The sequence below is a fragment of the Castor canadensis genome, chromosome 9 (genome assembly GCF_047511655.1).
Source record: "Castor canadensis chromosome 9, mCasCan1.hap1v2, whole genome shotgun sequence".
In the NCBI taxonomy this organism is placed as follows: Eukaryota; Metazoa; Chordata; class Mammalia; order Rodentia; family Castoridae; genus Castor; species Castor canadensis.
In genome coordinates, this window is record NC_133394.1 from 18,213,792 (window position 1) to 18,237,503 (window position 23,712).

At 35.5% G+C, this 23,712-nt stretch overlaps 1 protein-coding gene and 1 non-coding gene across 8 annotated transcripts in view; one reads left to right on the forward strand and one right to left on the reverse strand.

The window, feature by feature from the left end:
• Lrba (LPS responsive beige-like anchor protein) overlaps positions 1-23,712 on the reverse strand; it is a 615,537-nt gene that overhangs the window by 126,201 nt on the left and 465,624 nt on the right. For all 7 annotated transcript variants that reach the window (XM_074041265.1, XM_074041269.1, XM_074041267.1 and 4 more), the window contains one exon: positions 16,920-17,072. In XM_074041265.1, coding sequence (XP_073897366.1) covers positions 16,920-17,072 — 153 coding nt within the window. The remainder of the gene's footprint in view (positions 1-16,919; positions 17,073-23,712) is intronic.
• LOC141411294 (small nucleolar RNA U13) lies at positions 5,202-5,305 on the forward strand. The gene has a single exon (XR_012436084.1). It is a non-coding gene; the product is annotated as a small nucleolar RNA U13 (small nucleolar RNA).

Below are 23,712 nucleotides of genomic sequence, written 5' to 3' on the forward strand. Positions count from 1 at the left end.
GTCATGTGACTCTTCAGTACCCTACCTGTTCTAAATCTGTCATAATGCTCAAAAATTACTTCCCTCAAAAAAAAAAATTACTTCCCTCATTGTATGTCAACTACCTACATACTGCCAAAAGTTTAAGTAACTTAATCATGGTCAAAAGATAGCTAATCCTGAAGATCTGGAACTAATCTGCAAATATTCTAAGTAGGAGTCTATAATGCATTATACACATTCACATACTCTTATAAAACCACTAAAACAATTGATATGAAAGTATAAAAGAGATGAACGAATTCATTGCTTATGCTAATTGTGTTACTTAACTTGAATTAGAGTTGTAGGTCCATCAGTCAATATTCACTGAAATCTCACTGAGTTACAATTTACTAGCAATAGAGGGCCTAATGGAGGGTCAGTAATTATGATCAATAATAAAATAAAAGACAATCACAAAATTTCTGTATCAGGACTGAGGTGAGATTTGTATCTGCTTTGTTTGGGCCTTAAGGTGGAAAGAGGACCAACTATGAAATGTTCAAAACTGAATTTACCTTATCCCTAAAGGCTATTTCATAGACAGCCATGATGGTGCACAATCATAATTCCAACACCTGGGAGGTGAAGGCAAGAAGATTACAAATTGAGGACACCTTGGGCTACACAATGAGACCCTGTCTCAAATACTCCCAGAACACCAAAAAAGCCTATTTCTTTCTCTTTCTGTAACACCTACCTTAGTTGTTAATATCATAACTCATCCCCTGACCATGTATCACCTCTAGGTCACCTTTAGTTCCTTCTTCTCTGTCATTGTGACTTGGACATCCTCTCTGTTGCTGTTTTGACTCAGCATGCCATCATCTCTCACTCTGATCCCTTTAAATCTAACAGTTTTATCTGGTTTAACTGTTTGCACTCTTTTCCAGCTGCCATTCAAGTTCACACTGCCACTTTCCTGATAAATAGGTTAAATGCAATTATATCCTATCCATGTCTTCTGAGCGTTTCTTGGCTGTCTGTGAGATGAAGCACCAACTCCTTAGCAAGGTGGTTCAGAAACATGGCCTCAACTTATCTCTGAAGTCTCATTCCTTCCCAAGACACCTATACTGCAGCCATATAGAAAATCCCATTATCCTAACCACTGTATACTATTTTTTTAGACAAAAGCTTAATCATTTCACAGGACACTTGTGAAATGTCAGTGTCTAGGAAAGGTTTATGAGTAAACATTTTAAATTAATCTTCATTTTGTAAGTAAGCATTTTCCCCTCAACATCTTTCCTCTCTAGACCACTGTAATGGTTAAAGCTAGGTCAACTTGACTGGGCTAAGGGAGACCCAGATAGTTGGTAAAATGCTATTTCTGGGAATCACTGTGACAGTGTTTTTAGAAGAGGTTACCATGTGTATCAGCAAACTGAATAAATTCAGCAGACTGAATAAAGATCTACTCTTATCAGTGTGAGGCATCATTCATTCCATGGAACAAAAAGATGGAGGAGGGGTGAATTCCCTCCACTCCCTGAGTTGGGACACCCATCTTCTCCTGCCCTTGGGCCTTCAGACTCTTGAGATATATACCAGTGGCTTCCCTGGTATTCGGGACTTCGATCAGACTAGGAGTTACATAACTGGCCTCCTTGGTTCTCAGGACTTGGTACTTGGGACTGAATTACACCTGGGTCTCTAGCTTGAAGACAGTACATTGTAGGACTTCTCTACTTCTATGTTCACATGAGGTAATTCCCATAATAAACCTGTGTGTATGAGTGTTCTGTTGCTTTGAAGAACCCTGATTAATACAAACACTAGGCTTTCCTCTAATATACAATATGTCGCATGTTATCATTTTCAAACACAATGTACTACTTATTTAGATTATTAAAAACAACAGCTACTCATTAAGAAAACTTGAGCAGCAAAGGAATAAGAAAAAAAACACCAAAGAATTAACTATTAAGATGTTGCTGTAGGTGATTGGGGGTGTGGCTCAAGTGGTAGAGACCTTGCCTAACAAATGTGAGACCCTGAGTTTCAGACAGAGAGAAGGAGAGGAAGGGGGTAGGAGATGGAGAGGGAGGATGGAGGGGGACGGGAGGGGAGGGAAAAGGAAAAATAAGAGGGGGAGGGGAGAGGAAGAGGAGGAGAAGGGAGTAGAGGAAGAGGAAGAGATATCATACACATAGCACATAATTTTATATCCTTCATTTTTATGTTCTGAATTTTCCTTTTCTCTAATTTCTAAATAGATGAATTTTGAGCTTTTCCCTGATTTTAAAAAACCAACAGATGAAAGCATTTTTCTTCCCATTAAGTACATATTTTCATTGATTATATATGATGTAAGATGCATTTTTAAAATAGACATCTCATTTGCACAATGACAATGTATTTGAAATATGTTCAGAAGTATAATTTCATCATGGACAGCACAGTATACAGTTTAACAACACAGACTTCTTGCATTGGAACCCCAGCTCAATATTCATTAGTTTTGTGATCTGGATATGACCTTTCTGTGCCTTAGTTCTCCAATCTATGGAGTGGGGAAATAACAACCTTCATCTCACAGGACTGTTGTGTAGGTAAAAGGAGTTAATCCATAACCTGATATTAATCTATAACAATGCCTGGTGTATAGCAAGTGCTCAATCAATGATAGTTTACCATCACTCTAAAAACTGAACCTTTAATGAGCAAAATATCATTAAAATAAGCAAAATAAGATTAAATTGTATTTATGTAAAATATAACAATAACATCACAAAAATTGTAAAATATGTTAAATGTAATTTACCATCTTCAGTGCAGGGAACAAAAAAGAGGTAGAAAGAGGAGAATAAGGGAAGATAAGATGTTTGCCAGAGAGTTTTTGTTCACAGGCATTCCTTTGGTAAGACAGAAACATGTGATATGGTAAAAGGAATAGACTGAAATAAATATAGGACAAAGTTTAATTCAAGAAAAATTTCATTTAGAAAGAAAAAACAATCACAAATTTACTATACAGTAAGACTGTCCTAAGGGAAATGCAGTGAAAAGCTTCACAGGAAAATGCTAGTGAACCCAGAAAGGAATCAGCCAATGGGCAGAGGTACTTTTGGATGCTGCTGTGCAAACTGGAGCCCTTACTTTTGTTGCCAACGTTTCTCCTATGTTGTACAGAATAATACTGTTGGGTTTTTTGAGAAAATACTATTGTGATTGGTATTGTTTCCTATAAAGCATGCTTTGTAGGAAAATTATTTTATATTTTTGAAAATCAAAAATGTATTTTCTAAGTAATAGAGGAAAACACTGATACATCTTAATGAAAATTAAAATGATACGTTATCATAAAAAGGCTGCTTTAAACAATGTTTTGAGAAAGATGGATAATTAAGTAGGTGTTATGGGTTGAGTTATGCCCCTACAATTTTGGAGCTCTAACCTCTAGTGCCTCAGAATGTTACCTTACTTGGAGGTAGGTATTTACAGAAGTAATCAGGTTAAAATGAAGCCATAATCCAACATGACTGGTGTGCTTATACAGTAAGGACACAGAGAAAGATATGCACACAAGGAGAGCTATACCATGGGAAGACTGAAGTTCACACTGCCACAAGCCAGGACAGAGGCCTGGAACAGGAGCTAGTCTATTGCCTTCACAGGAAACATGGCCTATAGACACCTGGACCTTAGACTTCCAGCCTCGAGACCTGTAAGAAAACACATTTCTGTGTTTAAGCCCTCCAGTTTTGGGTACTTTGCTATAGAAGGAAACTAATATAAATAGGGTAACATGGAGACCAGTGCTGGTGGCTCAGGCTTAGGAAGCTGAGATGGGGAGGATAGCAGTTAGAGGTTAAGCTGGGCAAACAGTTCACAAGATCCCCATCTCCAAAATAACCAGAGCAAAATGAACTGGAGGTATGGCTCAAGAGATAGAACATCTGCTTTACAAGCACAAAACCCTGAGTTCAATGCAATCCCACCAAAAACAAAAGCAGGAAGAGGTTTATACAGGAAGTAATTTCTAAGAATTTGCACTGTATCCTGTATTGTAGGGTAAAAATTTGATAAAAGGCATTTTTTATTCAATGAACAAAACTGATACATGGGGAGATTAGACAAAAGAAATGCATCAATGTTAATATGGAAACTGGACAACTAAACTGTAGTTACATAAGAAAACGTCATTGTTCTTAGGAGATACTTAGCTATAAAAGACCATAAAGTATGTAAGTTTTACACACACACACACACACACACACACACACACACACACACACAGACAGACAAAGGGGAGAAGGAGAGAAAGAAGGAAGGAAAGAAGAAAGGAGAAAGCTCATATAATAAAATAGTGGCAAAATGTTAACAATGGTCAGCCTGGGTAAAGAGTATGAGTATTTGCTATGATTTAAACATGCAATGTCCCCACGGGCCTATGAGTTAAAGGCTTGGTTCCCACCTGGTGGTGGTTTTTTGGGAGCTAGTGGAAAGTCTAGGAGTTGGAGCCTAGCTGGAAGAAGTAAACCACTGCGACATGTCTTTGGAGGGTATCTCGATTCCAGCCTCTTCCTGCTTCCTGGATGTCATCAGGTCAGCAGCTATCACATGTTCCCTCTGAAATGTATCTTGTCCCTGTCCCCTTCCTATATCCTGCTTCCTGATCACCATGAGGTGAACAGCCTCCTTTGTCACATACTACCACTGTCATGATATTCTGCCTCTCCTCAAGTCTAAATCAATGGATTCCACTGACCTTGGACTGAAACCATAAGCCAAAACAAACTGTTCTTTCTTCAAAGTGTTTTCCTCATGTATTTGTCACAGTGACAAAAGTCTAACACAGTACTCCATGTGCTTTTCTTATATTTGCAACTTTTTAAAAATTTGAAATTATTCTCAAGAAAACATCTTTTAAAAGTTTATTCTTAAAATAATAACTAAGATCAATATTGGAAATAAAATATTTTTAAGTATGACATATATAAACAAAAAATTAATATATAAAACGAAAGAAAGAATAAAAGGAAGGAAGAAAGAGAAGAAAAGAAACAAATTCATGAATTTATCTAAGCTACAGAAATTCTAAATGCCCTGGGGAAAACTAAGATGTAAATTTCTATGCAAAATAAAAAATCAGGTACTATAGTCAATGCATTTAGCTCAATAGTGCAGCAATAATGCAAACTAAACTTACCTTTGCTTAAAAATAAGGATCAGAGATTCTTTTCTGATTCGTAAGTGTGGTGACTGGTGCTCACACCATTGGGTAGCATGAGGCCTCCATCAAACCCTGCTACGACCTTGACAAATTATCCATATGATGTGATAAAAAAGAAGGATTTGAATACCTGCCTTGTAGAGAAAGTATTTTAACATTTATTTGAAATAACTGGTAATGAGCAAAGAGTGGCCTGTCTTTTCACATTTATACAATATTCACAGAACTAACAATTGCTTATTGGCATGGAAGTACCTTGATATCTTTTAGGAAGTTTCTTCATTTTCTAATGTTAATTCTAAAGCACAGGATCATTTAAAAAAATTAAAAAGTGGGAGGGAAAAGCATGTGGCAGTTGTCACTATGGTTTATTTTATTTTATTTTTTTGCCAGTATACACAAAATTCTTTGCTGGAAAAAATTTGTTGGCTATACACCAGTTACTGGCAAATCAAACAGACATAAATACCACAGTAAGCAGGCATTTATTGGGTAACCCTGTGCAGAGGTGCATAAAAGCATCCAGAGCAGCACATGATCCATGGCAGAGATACTGCTTGTCAGATATACTGCTGTTGCAGGCGACAGGGCCCAGCGCCAGGAGCAAAGGCAGGGAGGGACTGGAGGCAACTACTCCCCAGCCCCACAGAGCACCACAGAAAGCAACCGTGGTAGCCAGGCAGGAGCAAGGGCTCCTCTGTGGATTCAACTTCCAGTCTCACATTGGGAGCCCATTAGTCTCTGTTCTCATCTAGAGCCATTATCACCAACCCCTGGCAGAAATGATGACTTCCAGCTGGAACTGGCAGCACACTACTGTGATAATTTACATACAGATTAAGAATGAAACACAGAAAGGGGGACTTTCTAGTCCTTTCTCTTCCAACTTTCTTTCTCCCCTTCTTTTTTTCACTTCTACGCTCCAGAGAACTTCACATGGCTTCAACAGTCACTACATTACTATAAATGAGGTTTTGTTTATTTCCTTTCCCTGATGTCAGCACATCAGGGCATTTTAAGAATTTAAAGAAAGAAATGAAATTGAGAAATTATTTAAAAACTGTGCTGAGGTGAATTAAACCAGCCAAATGTGAAATATATCCCAAGTAATAGTTTGATAAGAATATTAAAATTTCAATGACAGTTATTAAGGTGAATTTTTATAAACCTATGGTACTATGAACATGTCTAAAACTATCATGCCCTGTTTAAAGAAAGGCTTAACAGAAGGAGATGGTCAAGACAGACCAGGGAGGCACAGAAAGCAAGCATTCAACAGTGTGTGTTCAACAGACCTAGAAAACAAGAATGCTTCACTACATAAGTAAGAATTTTGATTTATGTGGCAGGCATTATTTCTGCACCAGAAATAGAGGCTTTAGGCTACCACAGCCACTAAGATCCTTAAAATTTATATGTAGGTGCAGTAACACACACCTATAGGTTTGACTACTCAGGAGTTGAGCCCAAGAGTTTATGACTAACCTGGGCAACACAGTGAAACTCCATTTCAAAACCAGTAGTACTAAAAATATCTACTTAATACAAAGGAAGGTGATAAAGAAGGCATGGAGAAACAAATACCCAAGACTCAGAAAATAATTAGCAAAATCAGAGCCATGAATCCTATCATGTCAATAACAGCATTAAGTGTGATTAGAGTAACTATTTTAAACAAATGGCAGAGATGGACAGTCTGGATAAATAACATGATTTAGCAGTATCTAGCTACAAAAAACACACTTTAGAATTAAAGGCAAAGTAGACTGAAAGTAAAAGAATGCAAAAAAGTATATGATGGAAACAGCAACTGTAAGGGAACTGGAGTGGCTCTACTAATAACAGGCAAAATAGTAAATAAAAAATATTAGAAACAAAGAGGGAGAGTTTATGTTCCTTGGAAGGTATCAGATCCTAATCCCTAGAACCTATAAATGTTACCCATCACGAAAGTGGTCTCTGCATTGCTATGTGAGTAAACTGCAGAGATTATTGAGAGAAAGAGAGAGAGAGGGAGAGATTTTTGACTACAGACAGAAGAGCAGAAGACAATATGAAGACAGAGACAGACATCCTCTGTAGGGAACGTGACTCTGATTTCAGACTTCTATTCTCTGGAACAATCATAAATACATTTCTGCTGTCTTAAATCACCAATGTTTCTAGTAAGTTTTAACAGCAGCCTCAGAAAAACTAATACATACATACAACAGAGTAAAAAACTACATAAACAAAAAACCAATAGAACTTGAGTCAAGCAATACTTTGGAGACTTCAACCTTCAACATCTCAATAGTAAAAATGGATAGAATTAAAATAGAAAATAAGCAAACACATAGAAGACTCAAATACAATTAACTAATTTGATCAACTGGCACCTATAAAATGTCCTAAAACAATAGAGTACCCATTCTTCTCAAGCATATACGAAGAACTTTACAATATGCTGGATCACAAAAGATGTCTGAGAATGTTCAAAATAATCAAAGTAACAGCATGCTTTCTAATCACAGTGAAATTGAAAATAGAAATTTAAAAACCTGGAGGAAATATGAGACCACCCCCAAAAATTTGGAGATAAGCAATATACTTATAAAGCTATAAGAAACATCAGAGCCGAGCACTGGTGGCTCACACCTGTAATCCTACTTGGGAGGCTGAGATCAGGAGGAATGTGGTTCAAGGCCAGCACAGGCAAATAGTTCATGAGACCCCATCTCCAAAATAACCAGAGCAAAATAGACTGGAAGCATGGCTCCAGCTGTGCCTGTTTTGCAAGCATGAAGCCCTGAGTTCAATCCTCAGCTCCACAAAAAAAAAAAAAAAAAAAGAAAGAAAGAAACATCAGAAACTATTAGGGGAGGGGAATGAAAGCAAGACAACACAATATCCAGATTTATGAAATGTTGCTACATCTATGCCCACAGGGAAACACATAGTTGTATGAAGTTGATATTGGAAAAGAAGAACACACACACAGACACACACAAAAAGACTAGTTTTCCAATTTAAGACTCTAGCAAAAAACCAAAGTAAACCCAAAGCAAGCAATAGGAAAGAAAACTGAATACTAGGGTAAAAACTCAACAGAAGAGAAACAGAAGCACAACAGAGAAAAATCAATGAAACTAAAGTTAGGCTTTTTGAAAAGATCAACAAAATTGACAAACCTTCAGCACAACTATCTAAGGGGAAAAAAGATGCAAATTACTAAAAATCAGTATCAATGTGTTGATATCACTATTAGACTTAGAGAAAGTAAAAATGATAATAAGGCCCATTACAAAAACTTTACACCAATAAATTAGACAACTTAGATTACATGGAAAAATTCTCAGAAAGAAACACATTACTAAGTAAGGATTCAAGAAAGAGCAGAAAATCTGAATAGACCTATAACAATGAAAGATACCAACTTGGTGATTTTAAATTTTCTCAAACAAAAAGCTCATGCTTACAGGGCATTAGTGGTAAATTCCACCTAATATTTTAAAAAGAAATAATAACAATCCATCACAAAGTCCATCAGAAAACAGAGGACGATGACTGCATTTCATCCACTGAGACAGGTATTTTTCTGATAATCAAGTCAGACAAAGATGTCACAAGGAAACTACATACCAGTATTTCTTATCAATATGGATATGAAAGTCCTCAAAGGCAGTAATTCCTAAACAGAATATTAACAACAACAAAAAAATCAGTATACATCAAAAGAATTTACACCATCTAAGTATGATATACTCAAGGAATGCAAAGTCAGTTTAACATCCAAAAATAGATTAATGTAACATCATATTTTAGTGTTTGTTTTTTGTTTGAAAAAACCTTTTACTCTTTCAAAACCACAAACAAATTCTCCCTGCATTATCTTCTAAAAGTTTATACATTTCACTTTGTATTTAAAGCTTCAATAAGCTTTTTGTTTGTGTGTTTGAGATGTAAGATTAGGTTCCAAATTTCACTTTTTTCCATGTATCTGTTATGGGCCAAATTGTGTTCTTCCAAAATTTGTATGTAGAAGTCTTAACCTCCCGGTATCTCAGAAGGTAACTTTATTTTTGAAAATGGGGTTGTTGCTGATGTACTTATTTAAGATAGGTCTCTTACTGGACTGTTGTGCTTACAAAAAGGTGAAATCTGAATGCTGAGACAGGCATGCAGATGAGGAATGTCGTGAGGAGACACAGGAGAGCATGGCCATGCACCCACCAAGTGTGGCCTGGAGTAGATCCTCCCCTTGGCCTTCAGAAGAAACTGACTCTGCGGAACTTTTGGAAATGGTGAGATAATAAGTCTCTGTTTCCACAGTTTGTGGTGCTTTGTTACAACAGCCCCAGTGAAATAATAAAATAACTGTCTCAGTGCCATAAATTGAGAAGTCTTTACTTTCCTCCCAGATCTGCAAATCCTCTACAAGAGATGAACTTTACGTGGGCTCCTGTGTTTCCAGGCTCTCTGCTCACTTCCATTAGTCTACTTCTCCTAAACTGTTCTAATTACTATAGCTTGAAAATAAGTCTTGATATGTATTAAAGCAATTCTCTGTGGTCTTGTTCTCAGAGAGGATTTTGGGTGCATTGGCCTTTTGTTCTTTAGAATCAGTTTGCCATAGTCAACCAAAACAAAACAGGCTGTTTGTGGTGGCACATGCATGTAATCCCAGCACTCAGAGGCAGAGGCAGGAGTATTGCGAATGTGAGACCAGCCTGGGGAACACAGGGTTTGAAGCCAGCCTGCACTTCATAGTGAGACTCTGTCTACACAAACTAACAAACACATAAACACACATTAAGAAATCTGTTGATACCTGGAATCTTTTTTACATAGCATTTATAAATAAATTTGGGGAGAATTAGCAATCTATCACACTGTACATCTTTTCTCCATTTTTAGGGTGCATTTTTAAACTAAACATTTCACAACAAATTATATGATAGGACCAAAAGCAAACCAAACAATATTAGTTTTAGGTATTTTTCAAGCCTGATACACATCTGCCCACATTACAAGGATTTAGACCTGACTACCACCTAGTGTGTGCCTTTGAATGTGTGCTGTGTGTGTGTTGTGTTTGAGTTGTAGTTGAAAATTACATTACCACTGCAGCTACGATGGCTGCTTATCTTTTGGCCATACCACTGCTAGTGTAGCACATGAAAAGGGAAAATAGGAAGAACGCATTTTAGCTTCTGGTGTTTCAATTGTAAAACATAAAGAAAAATGTCTACAACAATTTTGTTTGTTTGTTTTCTTTGGAGGTACTGAGATTTGGACCCAGGGACCTGTGCTTGCTAGGGACGCATTTTACTATTTGAGCCATGCCCCCAGCTCTTTTTTTGCTTTAATTAATTTTTGGATAGGATTGTATGTTTTTGATTGGGGCTGGCATCAGACTGAGATCCTCCTTCCTATGCCTTCCACGTACCTGGATGACAGGCACAATCATGCCTGGCTTAATTATTGAGATGGGGTCTTGCTAACTTTTTGCCCCCAGCTGACCTTGAACTGCTATCCTCCACCTCCCAAGTAGCTGGAATAACAAGTTGGTGCATACACACCTGGTCTAGAAACAGGATTTTTATATGCCATTTCCCCACATTTTTTCACTGGGGACATATGATTTTCAGTCTCAACAATGATGTTATCTCTTGAGATCTGTACACTTCTACTGTAAGGAAAAACTTATTAAAAATTGGCTTAACTCATTCAGAGACAAAAGATCAATGAAAGTTTAAACTGAACAGATTTAAATTTTAATGATGGAATGGATAAAACAAGGTTTCCGGAGAAATAAAATCCACAAGTTTTTTCTGTCAAATATTACTATAAAAAGATACCATGTCTTTTAATTTGTCTATATGTCCTTGGATGATAACAGGAAGATGATAACATATGCTTTTATTTTTCTTCACCTCAAGAAAGTGACTATGTCACATCATGGCATAATGGAGAGGACAAGGCTACAAAAGATATACAAAAGTAAATGTGATCCTGACTGGTCACCTTAAGACAATCCACCCACAGAATTCTGCCTTTGCTAGACTCATATCACCTCTGGGCCCTGAGAGCTCTGTTTTAGTAAGTTATCATGGAGGGGGCATATTGTCTGGCTTGCTTGCTGAGTCTAACAGTGCTGGTCTGCAGATCAGAACTCAACAAATATATGTTAGATGAATGAATTACTGTTATCATAATATAAATAAATTCTATATCCTTCAACTAAAACAAAACAGTCCACTTTGCCAACTTTTAGAAATAGTGTTTTCATTACTGTTCAGAGAATGGTTTTCCTTGTCTTTCAATCAACATAAAGCTTAAGGCAATATTAGATAGGCTGCAAACTGACATGCTATAGAGATCAATGATGAGTACTCTGAATTCATGCATTTTTATACTATCTAAAGTATGAAGTCAGTTTCCTACTCATATTCCATAAACAGTGTTTGGAATAATTTTTTTTCCTTCCTGGTTCAGGTAACGTACAACTGCTTTGATTTTGCCCTGATTCCAACTGTTCAGAACAAAAAGAATGTACTTTGTCTGAAAGACTAGTAAACATAGGTTCATTTTCCTTTTTAAAATGTTAAACTATTGTCATCTGCCTGTAAGTCAGTCCATCACGTGGCCAATATATCAATCCTACATTTAGGTCTTCAATACTTACAGAAAGCTCTGAAGATGTAAATGACTAGGTAAGGTAGGAGTTATAGTCACTTAACAGAAATAGAAAATGAAACATTACTGGTCTACCCACAAAATCATGCTCCTAAAAATTTCCTATCCCTTGGAGTTAATAGTTGGGCAACCAAGTACTTAAAAAAGACATGTCGGGTATCTTAAATTAAGTATGTCAGTTAATTAATTCTGTGATCCCCAGCTACCAACTGAGTATTGTACAATCTGTTATTATTCACTGTCCCATAGATCATCTGTTCTTAGTGCTGGCTTGTTCCAGAAAGAGAGACAGCTGCAACACTATATCCCTGTTCAACCTGAGGACCATCTGACTTTAATTGTAACACACAGCTTGATGTGGCTCTGACTAAGAGAAGCCAAAGTATCGTCTGTAATAATCTGGAAAAGCAGAAACCTGCCAACAGAGGGCTGAAAACAGGGACATGTGCTGTCTGGCTGCCTGACGGGCAGCAGGAAATATGATTAATGAGTAAGGTATAATGATATCAGGAACCCGATTAGCACCACAAAAAGGTCACAGATCAAAGTAGTATGCATTTCATGAGCTACAATCGTTGCATAAAAGCTGTGGACTTGAAGAGGTAGACCAAGAAGAAGAGGGAGATAAAACCTTTATGTGATAATATGCTAACAGATATGTAAAATAGCACACTAACAATTTAGTTACTGATAGAAAGTTAATAGGAAATTACGAAATGCATCAAAATGGAGTAGGCTGTGGAAAAGCACTGCTCATCATAGCATAGGTGGATAAACAAATATTTTTGGATGGATAAATAAGTTACTAAATTCTCTCATAAAGAGACGTAAGTAAAATCAAGTATATTTCCTAATTATGAATTGTAATAATCAGAGATATAAATATTCAACTCTAAACTATGTTGGCATTTGATTTGCAGTGAATTTTTATATAATTTTATTTGGTAATGTAATCTAATGTGGAACTTAAAAATAAAGATATTTGTAAAATTCACTATAGTAGGAAGCACAGAGAAAAGAGGTAAATAAATTTAACAGTGAGTTATAAAAATGTGCAGCTAACACTAAAGAATTTCATAATCATTTCTGAGTTTATAGCATGGGCAGCCAAAACCCTGATCTGACTAGAAGACAATTTGGTTAGTTGCATATTTCTTTTCTTTATGCCCTTAGAAAACCTTTTCCAACTAAACCTGGCTCTTCTGAGGTGAAGGCAGTGGGCAGAGATGGCAGGTACTGTCAAGAGAGTGGCCTACTTCAATAGACATAATTAAATTTTCTAAATTGTCAAAAAACTTAAAATAACTTATTCAAATATTTCTGCCTCTTACAGTTCCTTTAAAATGAAGTAAATACATCAACAAATCTGTTTTTACTCTTAATTCAAATATAAATAATACTAATTATGATAATGATTATTAAAGAGTTTCCTTGAAACTTAAATTTTTATTTTCTGTTGTTTATTTGGGAAGGGGAGTGATGCTAGGACTCAAACCCAGGCCTCATGCATGCTGGCCAAAAGCTCTACCACTGAGCTACAGCTCTAGCCTGAGATTTAAAATCTTAAATCATATTTGAGAAAAAGTCTTTCAATAATAAATTAATGAGAAAATAAATTTGTTTAAAAATATATCCCTAAGAATTGGGAGAGTACTTCATGCTTTTATTATAGGAGTATTATTTTATATCTGGTATTTAATTAAAGCTTCTTTCAATGTTGAGGATCAAACCCAGTGTCACATGCAAGGCAAGTGCTTTACCATGGAAGCACCTCCAGGCTCCTAAAGTATTTTTTCAAAACTGTGATTCAGCTTCTGGGTATAATCCCGAGAGATGCAAGCCAGCTTACTACTGAGATACCTGCATGCCCATATATATCGCAGCATTATTCACAACAGCCAGGTTAAGGAATCAGCCCAGGTGCCCATCAAGGGAAACAGATAAAGAAAATATGGTAAATATACACGATGAAGTTTTATTCAGCCATAAGGTAGAATGAAATTATGCCATCTTTAGGAACATGGATGGATATGGAGACCATCATGTCAAGGGAAGTAAGTCAGACTCAGAAAGATAAGCATCAGATAGAGGCTTTTTTCTTGTATGTGGAATTTAGAGGGGGGAAAAAGGACATGAAAATTAAAAAATTGGGGGTATGGAAGGAGGGGAACAAGGGAATAGAAAAGGTAAATCTGATCAAAGTGCATTATACAAAAATGTCACAATGAAATCCATTACTTTGTAGATTAATGTACACTAATCATAAAGAGAAAATTGACTTTATATCTGAAAAAATAAAATGCAATTCAAAAGGGAGTATTAAAAAAATAAAAAGACAGACTAGTTCAAAAATATCTGCAAAACCTATGTTGGATACAGGACTATTATAAAGAATACACAAAGATCTCTTACAACCCAATTTAAAAATAGCTGAAATTTGAATAGACAATTCATCAAAAAACATATATAAGTAGCAAATAAGTCTGTGAAAAAAATGACCAAGATTATTAGTCATTAAGGTATATAAACTAATATAACAATGAGATAAAAATTAGGATGGCTAAAATAAGTAAGACTGACAATAGCAGTCTTGGCAAGGATAAAGAAAAACTGGTACTTTATACATTGTTGGTAGGAATATAAAATTGTACCTTATAGTAAACATATTCTTATCATATAACCCAAGAATTCCACTCCTAGTAATATCAAGAGAAATGAAAATATATGTTCACACACAAGCACTTATAATAGTCCCAAACTGGAAAAAAAAACAAAATATCCATTAAATAGGAAAAAGAGAAACAAAACATGGTGTATCTATACAATGAGATATTATATACTGCTTCAAAAAATTAACTACTGCTATATACAGTCACCTGGATAAATCTCAAAAGCATCATGCTAAGTGAAAGAAGCCAGGCATAGAAAGAGTACATGTTGTATGATGCCATTAACATAATAATTCTGGAAAAGCAAAACTATAGAGAAAGAATTAGTGGCTGCCTGGGACAGAGTGGGAGCAGAGGCTGACTGTAGGGTGGTACAAAGCAACTTTGTGGAGTGACATGAATGTTGTGAAGCTGGATTGCAGTGATGGTTACACAACTGAGCAAATTTACTAACACTCACTAGAAAATGCTGAATTTTATGGTATGTAAATTATAGCTCACTAAATATATTTTTAAAAGATAGCCACTAAAAGAAAAAAGTCATTGTATAACTGTACCTTCTATTCATTTCTGTGTGACCTGGGGGAAAGAGATAACCACAGACAAGGGCCATATTTAAAAAGATTCCTTCAGTATCTTTCACAGCTCAGTTTTGTCTTAGGCTTTCATTTTAATCACAGTAATTTAGTGAGTATCTTCAAAAATGTCTGGGTAAGATGCTATGTGTATCATAGAGTGATAACATCATTTTCTAATACTAATTTTCTGAGCATATACTGCACACCAGAGAATATGCCAGGCATTTCAAATACAAAATAGTAATTTTATACTTACAATTCAAAATTACTAATCAGAAAACCAGGGATCAGAAGGCTTAAGCTGCCTGAAGTCCCATAATCAACAATGTGACTGGTTTGTAATTGGGAAATCTGATCTAACTCCAATGCCTATAGTCTTTGCATGCCCCTGCATTGCTGTCAGTATATATAAAATGTGACATTTTGGTAATAACGGGATCATAATTAGGAGCTGGAAGATAAAACTAAAATATAATTGTAGGGATGAAAGGTAAGGAATACCACCTGGAAAATCAAATACAGTAACTTTCTTCATTCAATTATAACTTAAAAACACAATGTCATTGAAATTTCATTTTTAGTATGGAGTATGGTAGAGATACTACCGTTAAATACTGAGAACACAGCTCCCTAATTCCAAACTTTGATGAAACTTCAAAGGGGAGAAAGAACTCATTGTACTTTTCTCACAAAATACAGTAAGCCCGGCTTATTTGTGGGTTTTTAACAAGCAGTTTTGACCAAGCATGGTCAAAAAAGTAAATGAATTTTAAAAACCATAGAGAAATTTCAAAAGCAAGAATTTTACATTCCTGTGTGCATTCCACAGTTCAGACGATGTGGAGTTCTTAGTCACTCCCATGTCATTGTCAATTGTTTTTACCTCACTGTGTGATCTGCTGTTTCCTGTCCTTAATTTTGTGAAAATACACCTTTCAAAAAGCAAATGGTGCCAAAAGCAAGGTAAAAGTGAATATGCTTAATTTAAGAGATAAAGTGAAATTCTGAGATTTAACAGAAGTTGGGCAATGTTACGGGAAAAATGAATCAAGCATCTGTAGTATTCATAAAAAAACCAAGCATGAAATAAGATCTAGGTGAACAGAAGAAATGTGCACAGCAGTGATACTGTGACAGAAAAGTAGCTTGCCCCATGGGGTTTCAAGTTATGGATGCTCAGCCTTCCTGTAGGCACAGTGCAGGTAAGTTTGAGTCATTTTAGAGAACTGAACTCTGCTTCCTGAGCATTACCGTGTTTCCTCACAAGTGGGCTCCTGGAACCAGATGCTGCAGAAACTGAGGGTACTGTAATAGAGCAACCCACTAAATAGGACACTAAACAGGTACTATGAGCTTTTCAGTTTTTATATTCTAAAAATGATGTGAAATTTTCCTTCAAAAGATAGACATAGGATATAATTTGAAGATGTTTCTGTTACAAAAAGTGTATAATGGTCTTCTAACCTGGAACACAAAATTATGTTTCTTTTTTTGGCAAGAGAAACCCATGTTAGAGAAAGAAAACAATTCCAATTTCATTTATACCTCTGGCTTCTTAATTTTGAATTGTCATGTAAATGTGAAAGCAACCTAAATTCTGCATAAAAGAAACCATTATACCTTCAATTCAATAAGATTTTATGATGCATATGTGGCAGTGAACTGTTATGTCATTTTCAGTTGTCCCCATCAACCATGGCTTTGTGCAGAGGGCAAGGGTTAATGTTCATACACCAGCACATAAGAGATGCTTTGAGCACAGGTTCATGACAGAGCAGATGACTGCTATCTTACCAATCTGTTTATGCGAACAAATTCTTCTGAGGTTTTGGCCCAAGGAGGAAGTTCAACATCAGACACCACTGTGCCATCATCCATCACTCCAAGGTTATAATTATTGAAGTTGACGAACATCTCAGGGAGATAGTAAAATTCAGGAATCAATTCCTGTGTAAAAATAAAAGATAATGCTACTGTATGAAATGTAGGATAATGAGTAGACAGACATTCATCAAAGGGCCTCATCACTTCTGATTATGCAGAAGAACAAAGCAAATATAGGAAATTATTTTTCCTTGCATATCATAATCCATCACAAAGCCTCCATTAAAGTAAACAGATCCTATCCAACCAAATTTAAATACTATCTTGCTGGTGTAGATCATACAGGCTTTCTCTTTCCTCAGGACATGTATCATATCCTCAAAAACCTCTTAAATATCAATATTCAAGGAGTAATTGAAGTTTGACAAGACACAGATATTATCATGCTGCAACAATAACAGCTGAAAATTGATTTTTTGTAAAATATATAGAATGTCTGCCAGAAAAAAATCAAAATCTTTGTAAGTATTAAAATGGTGCTACTTTGGTCTCTTCCTCAGCCAGAAGGGTAATTCATTATGTTTTAGCTATGGGTTAACAGTATATTTTCCTCACATTTTAAAACATCCAAGTTTAGTTTTAAAATACTAACTTGATAAAAGACCAAATTTATAATTAGTCTAAAAAACTGTCTGCATACGAAACTGTGTAAATTAAATATAGGACTTTAATAGCACTTCAAATACACTTTAGAAGGACATTTAATAAGCAGAAAAATGCAGCTGTTTAGGCTTTTGTGTGCAATAGCCCCATATATAACTATTTCAGAGGCCCTGTAGATCAGACTTAAAATCCAGTCTTGACATGGGTCAGTGGCTCAGTGGTCTTTCAGATACCCCCTCAGGGCCAGCTATGGCAGGTCTGGCTTTCCAAATAGTTGAGTAAAATAGGGAGGTCATCAGATTTTGGACAAGGTCAGTATGAACTTGCCAGAGCAGAGAAAAAAGATCTAGCAGGAATTAAGCTATTATCACTTCCATCATCCATGTGAAATGTTGCTTGACTCTGAATTACCCATCTTTTGTTTACAATCACAATCATTAACTAAGCAGGGTAGCAATGGGCTTGTCTGCAAATGTCTCACGACCACCTCATCATTAAACTTAAAAAACACTGAAACTGAACAAGATTTTTTTTTAAAAGGGGAAGAACCATGTTAAAAGTTTAACTGTAAATGAAATTAGACAGTACTCAAATAAACATTTTAAGATTCTCATCTGTAGAAAGAATGCTTATAAGTCTAATTGGCAAAAAGGAAAAAAACAGATGTGGTATTTTATGCAGCGAAAAGCCATAACCAATTTGTATGAACTAACATTTATTACATGGTATGAGTCAGGTGCTAAAATAAGCTTTTAATCCTCATAACAACTTTATAAGGAGAGGTATGTTTCCATCTTGAAAATGGACTAAGGCTCAACAGTGTTCAGTAACTTAGCCAAGGTTACATAGTTAATCTGTTACAAATCTGGAACCTGAGCCAAGCCTTGTATAACTCTAAAACCTATGCCTATGTCCTAGTCAGGCACGATGATACATGCTTGTAATCCCAGCTACTCTGGAGATTGAAGAGGGAGACCAGAGTTTGAGACCAGCCTAGGCTACACGGTGAGATTCCATCTCAATCAAACAAACAAACAAACAAACATACACACAAACCAAAGAAATAAGTAAATAAAGCCTATGTCCTTAATCATCAAACAAGCTTGTTTTATACTTGTTTAGCAGAGACAGTACTAAACACTTAAAATATAAGTTTTTTAAACATATATTCTTAAAGTGATTTTTAAAAAAATGAAGAAAAATCCCTAAATATAAACTTTCAGTTATCTCATGATAAGAAAATTGGTTTTCCTGAAAATATATGCATTATATTAAAGTCTGCATAGTAATTTTTGTGTGAATAAAATTAATGCAAAAAGGATTTTTAAAATATGTTATAATTATTATTTGGCACAACAAGAAGATGATATTCTATAAATTTCAGCTATTAATTGCTGAGGTACACACAATAAATTTCCAACTTTGTACAAAATTGTCTTTTTTTTGTACAAATTTTCCAAAATTGTACAAAAATGTCTTATTTTTAGTCCATCATACTTGCACTATCAAAGAGCAAAGCTACTGCTTGGGTCTTGGACTGCACTGAAGAGAGAGGAGAATGCCTTCCTGCTCACTCACAATTAAAACTAGCTCATTTTAGCTGAATACTAATTCTTTTAATCTCAAGCATGCCTGCACACCCCACTCTCTGTGACTAGAGAAAACTGCCCTTCTTTTGCCCGTTACACCCACCATGCTTCCTTCTGAGTAGTAATTCTCCTAGATTCAAAATAACAATTATGATGGCTAAATTTTAGGTGCTAGTTTCTGCAGAGTTTTAAAAACTGGGAGATCAGTTATTTCTACTTTAGAGTATACATCATATAGTATACTGTAAATCAGACTTATACATATACAGTAAAGATGTACCCCCAAAAGAATGCTCTCTATAGAAACCAATCTGGAAAGCAAAATGGAAAATGTGACATTTCATACCCCTGTCATAATAGTGCAGTTGTCAATTCTTCTAACAGATAGCACCAAAACATTATGATGTTGTATATTTTTCTAAATCTTCTACATGCCCATTTTATTCCAGTTACTCAACAAATTGACAAAAATATATTTGCTCAGAACAGAAATGCTCTCTACTGGTTCTTTTATAAGTTCTAAACTCAACTAAACAAAAAATAGATTTTATTCCTTGCACAGTTTATTTAAAACACAAATTTATTATGAATTTAAATTATGTTGCTGTTTTAATGTTTACAGCTTTCCCTAAGTATAACTTAATTTCACCTAACTAGAAATTAAATGGGAGAAAAAAATACATATAAAACAAACAAGAATCTGTCTGACTATGTAGCTCAGGCTGGCCTGGAGAATATGGGATCCACCTGTCTCAGCCTCCCAAGTACTGGAATTATAGGCCAGTGCTACTGTGCCTGGCAAAGAAGAAATTTTTGATAAATGATATGAAGAAAGCAATGCAAAACTTTTAAGTCTTACTGGACCCTGCTAAACTTCAGCTATTTAATTTCTATCATGTAGTGATTTCAAGATAGATATTCTGTAAATTTTATACAATGGGCATTAAAATATCCAAAATTAAAATGCAAACTTTAGTAATTAAAAACCAAGCTTAATATTTCACCTGAAATTTATTGAGCTATGAATCTTTATCTTGCTCTCTTTTTTAATTGCCTTTCATGCACTGCTTCAATTCTGAGAGTGCTAGGTGTTACTTAAGCCTAGATTCTCACTGAAGCCTTGAGAAAAGGCTTACCTTACCCTACTAGTCTGATGACTAGGGATGTATTTTTCTAATATAAATAAGGGTTCAATTCAAAGTGGGATGTTTCTTGTATATCTAAGTTGGTGGTTATAAAGTTTACATCTATTTCAATAGGGATAAATAGTTACAAATATGTTACTGATAATATAATTTTAGAAAACAAAATGGTAGGAAGAATTCAGTACGAGCAGAGATACAAATAAAATGTGAATGTTACTTTTTATTACAAGAATGAAACTTAAAAGAAGTTCCTTTTAATTGATCAGTTAAGTCTTAGGCAGGTAGAATGGGTGATTAACACATCATTCCAAAAAAAAAACCAGTGATTCACTTCTCAGACTACAGAGAACTACCTTAGGGTCTGGACACCGAAACGTGAACAACTTCACCTGCAGAACACCCTCAAGCCCAGGTGTGCTGAGCCACACATTGGGCCACATATACCACTTCTTTCTAATGGTCACTAAAATAAAATTTAATTGGTTTAAGAGGACAATAAGCACAGCTTGGAAGACAGAGTTAGAGGAGTGGAGAAGGTCAAAATGTGCAATGCCTACAATGCTTGTTGTAAAGCCTTAGCAAGGTTTCTATCAGGAACTTCAAAAGTAGACAGGAATTTAAACATTTTCAAGAAACTAATACTGAAGAGCTATGAAGATTCTGCACACAGTATAAAGGATATAATCAAATAAACACAATTAGTAAAGGAGGGAGATATATGCTACAAGCATATTGCAAACTCATTATAAGGAAATACACATAAGAAAATCAGTTAATGGGCTTTGAATCCACTCTTAATATGAAATAAACATGCTGAACTCAACTGAGATGCACCAATATGCAACAAAAGAAATAAGAGCACCCGTACAGAAAAGTTTTACTGTGAATGGCAATGGTATTCAAGTGATTCAGCGGAGTTCCATTTTAATCCTAAAAGCATCTTTCTAAGAATGATGACTTGATATAATACCTAATATTCCAGCTCAAAATTATTTTCCTTGACAGATGAAATTTACTAAGAGTGAAAACTGTGTCTTTCTAATACTTTTAATGCACATTTACAAAGTGAAATATGTTTTATATTCATCAGAACAGAACATTCAGCTCCAGATAAAAAACACATGTTCAGCAATTCTTTAAAACATCAGCAAAAAAATGATAAGTAAACAACACTGACAGAAGACAGATATATCCACAATTCGCATTTTGTTTTGGCTTGCTGACAATAATCTTAATCTCTATCAGTTAATTAGGCAGATGGGTCTTAAGAGGCAAGTGACACAATCAAAATAAAGTGTATCGTCTCCTAAAATAAAATCTGAAAGGTTCAAACAGAGGTTATAGCACAACTGAGCCTAAGCCCAAGCTTTGATCACAAGTCCCAAGGATTCTCTGGCATAATGATGAGGATTGGCTGTGAACACACATATGCTTCAGTTTTCTTTATTAAGGTGAGATCCCCACTAATGGGAACGGCTGTGGCAGCCAGGCCACGGGATCTCCCTTTGTTAGTCACTGGTCCTATCCACTGAACTAAAGCCATTGCTTCACTGTATCTGAGCAAACATCCAAGTGCCAATCTGTTAACCTAAGAAACAAGATCGTCAAAACCAAAATAAAAACAAAGAGGCTACATCAGAGTAAATGTTAAATATTTATTTTCCTCTTGCTAAAAATATGAAATCCTGACATCTCCAATGTAAGTATTATGGCAAGGTACTTAAGGTGACTGCTTTGGGCACATTAATGGTTTTTTAAAAAGTGAAAGTAAAGTTAACAAAATAATGCTTCACTTAGGACATAGGAGCACAAACTTCAATACTAAAAGATACAGTACATCATTTAGCCTATTGATACATGAAGGAAAGGGCTAAGTCTGTACAGTATGTACAAGTTATACATAAAAACAAAGATGAACAGATATATTTCAGTTAGAATGTGAGTGTTCTGCAATCTTAAGTAAGAGGTGAGATAGCTTGAGTGCACTCCTGGGTATGGGTGCGAAAGAAGAGAGACTGATGGAAACACAGAGGTTGGCAAAAAGATAAAGGAGGAGAGGGATTGAGAGGGAGAGAGAGAAGGAGGAAGTGAGGGAGGAAGGAAAGTGTGCCTATCCTTGTATGAACAAGGATAACATTTTACTTTTACTTTCCTTTAGCCATCTAAAAAATTCTAAATTATTTTAAAATGCTTGAAAATAGGAAAAATTAATGATGAAAAATTTTTTACTAATAAAATTACATCATCAAATGTTTAAGCTTTGAAAAAAAATCATGAAAAATATTTCCATTATTTCCAGAAATGTAGCTACTAACTACAGCTCAACTCTTTCTCTTAAGTGGGCCTAACACTGATGCAACCAGCGTCCATGGAGTCTATTAGCATGGGAAAGGATGTGTTGCAGGAGAACATGGAAGCTAATTTATCTTCAGATTGCAGACCCCTGGGACTTCAGAGGTAGTAGAGGGCAAGTCAAAGGTCTCATGTTTTACAAGACACAAATAAAACTATTCTGTGATCACTTCCATTTTGTATTATTATTTAACATGCATATATATAGCTATAACTTTTAAGGGTTAACTTATACAGCTAAAATTAGTTCATGCAATATTGCTGCATAGTCATTTATCCTAAAACATTATTCAATACTCATTTAGGATTTAGTTGCATTCTATTTATTCTTTGCCACCCTACTAATTTCACAACATGATAAATTTTCCATCCATCACTAACAATACATAATTAATTATAAAATAGGTTTTTAAATAGAATGTCCTAGAGCCTGATGTGGAGTGATGGGATGCTTTAACAGTAGGAACTCAATCTATAATAATTGCGAAAATGTAGAAAACTGCATTATTAACAACTCTTTGTTATTTGTTAGCATATGATTTTGAGCTACCAGTTCCCTTGTAGGCAGAAAACCTCATTGCCCAAAGTAAGATGGTGGTAGTCCCATTCCACGTGGAGCACATATCCAGTTGGGTTCTGCTAGAAGAGCCACTCTCCTATTCTCCTCAAACTAGCTCATTATCTTTTTCTAGGCTTTTTCACTTATTCCCAGAAAATTCCTACAGTCAACGAGATGCCAAATCCTAGAGAATGCCGTTTAATTCACCCCTTGAATCCATCCCCTTAGCTACTTAACTAGTTGAGGCTCTTGCTGCCTTTCCTTGTAACTAACTCTAATAGCCTCCTAACATTTCTCCCTTCCCTCTTATCCTCTTTCCCTTGGGTCTGTTTCCCACACTTCTGCCAAAGGTCTTTCTTTGATATTGGCAATTATTACATCATACTCCACTCAAAAAATCTTAAATGGCTCCTCACTGCCTTCTAGTAGGGGTTGGCAAACTACAGTTCATGGCC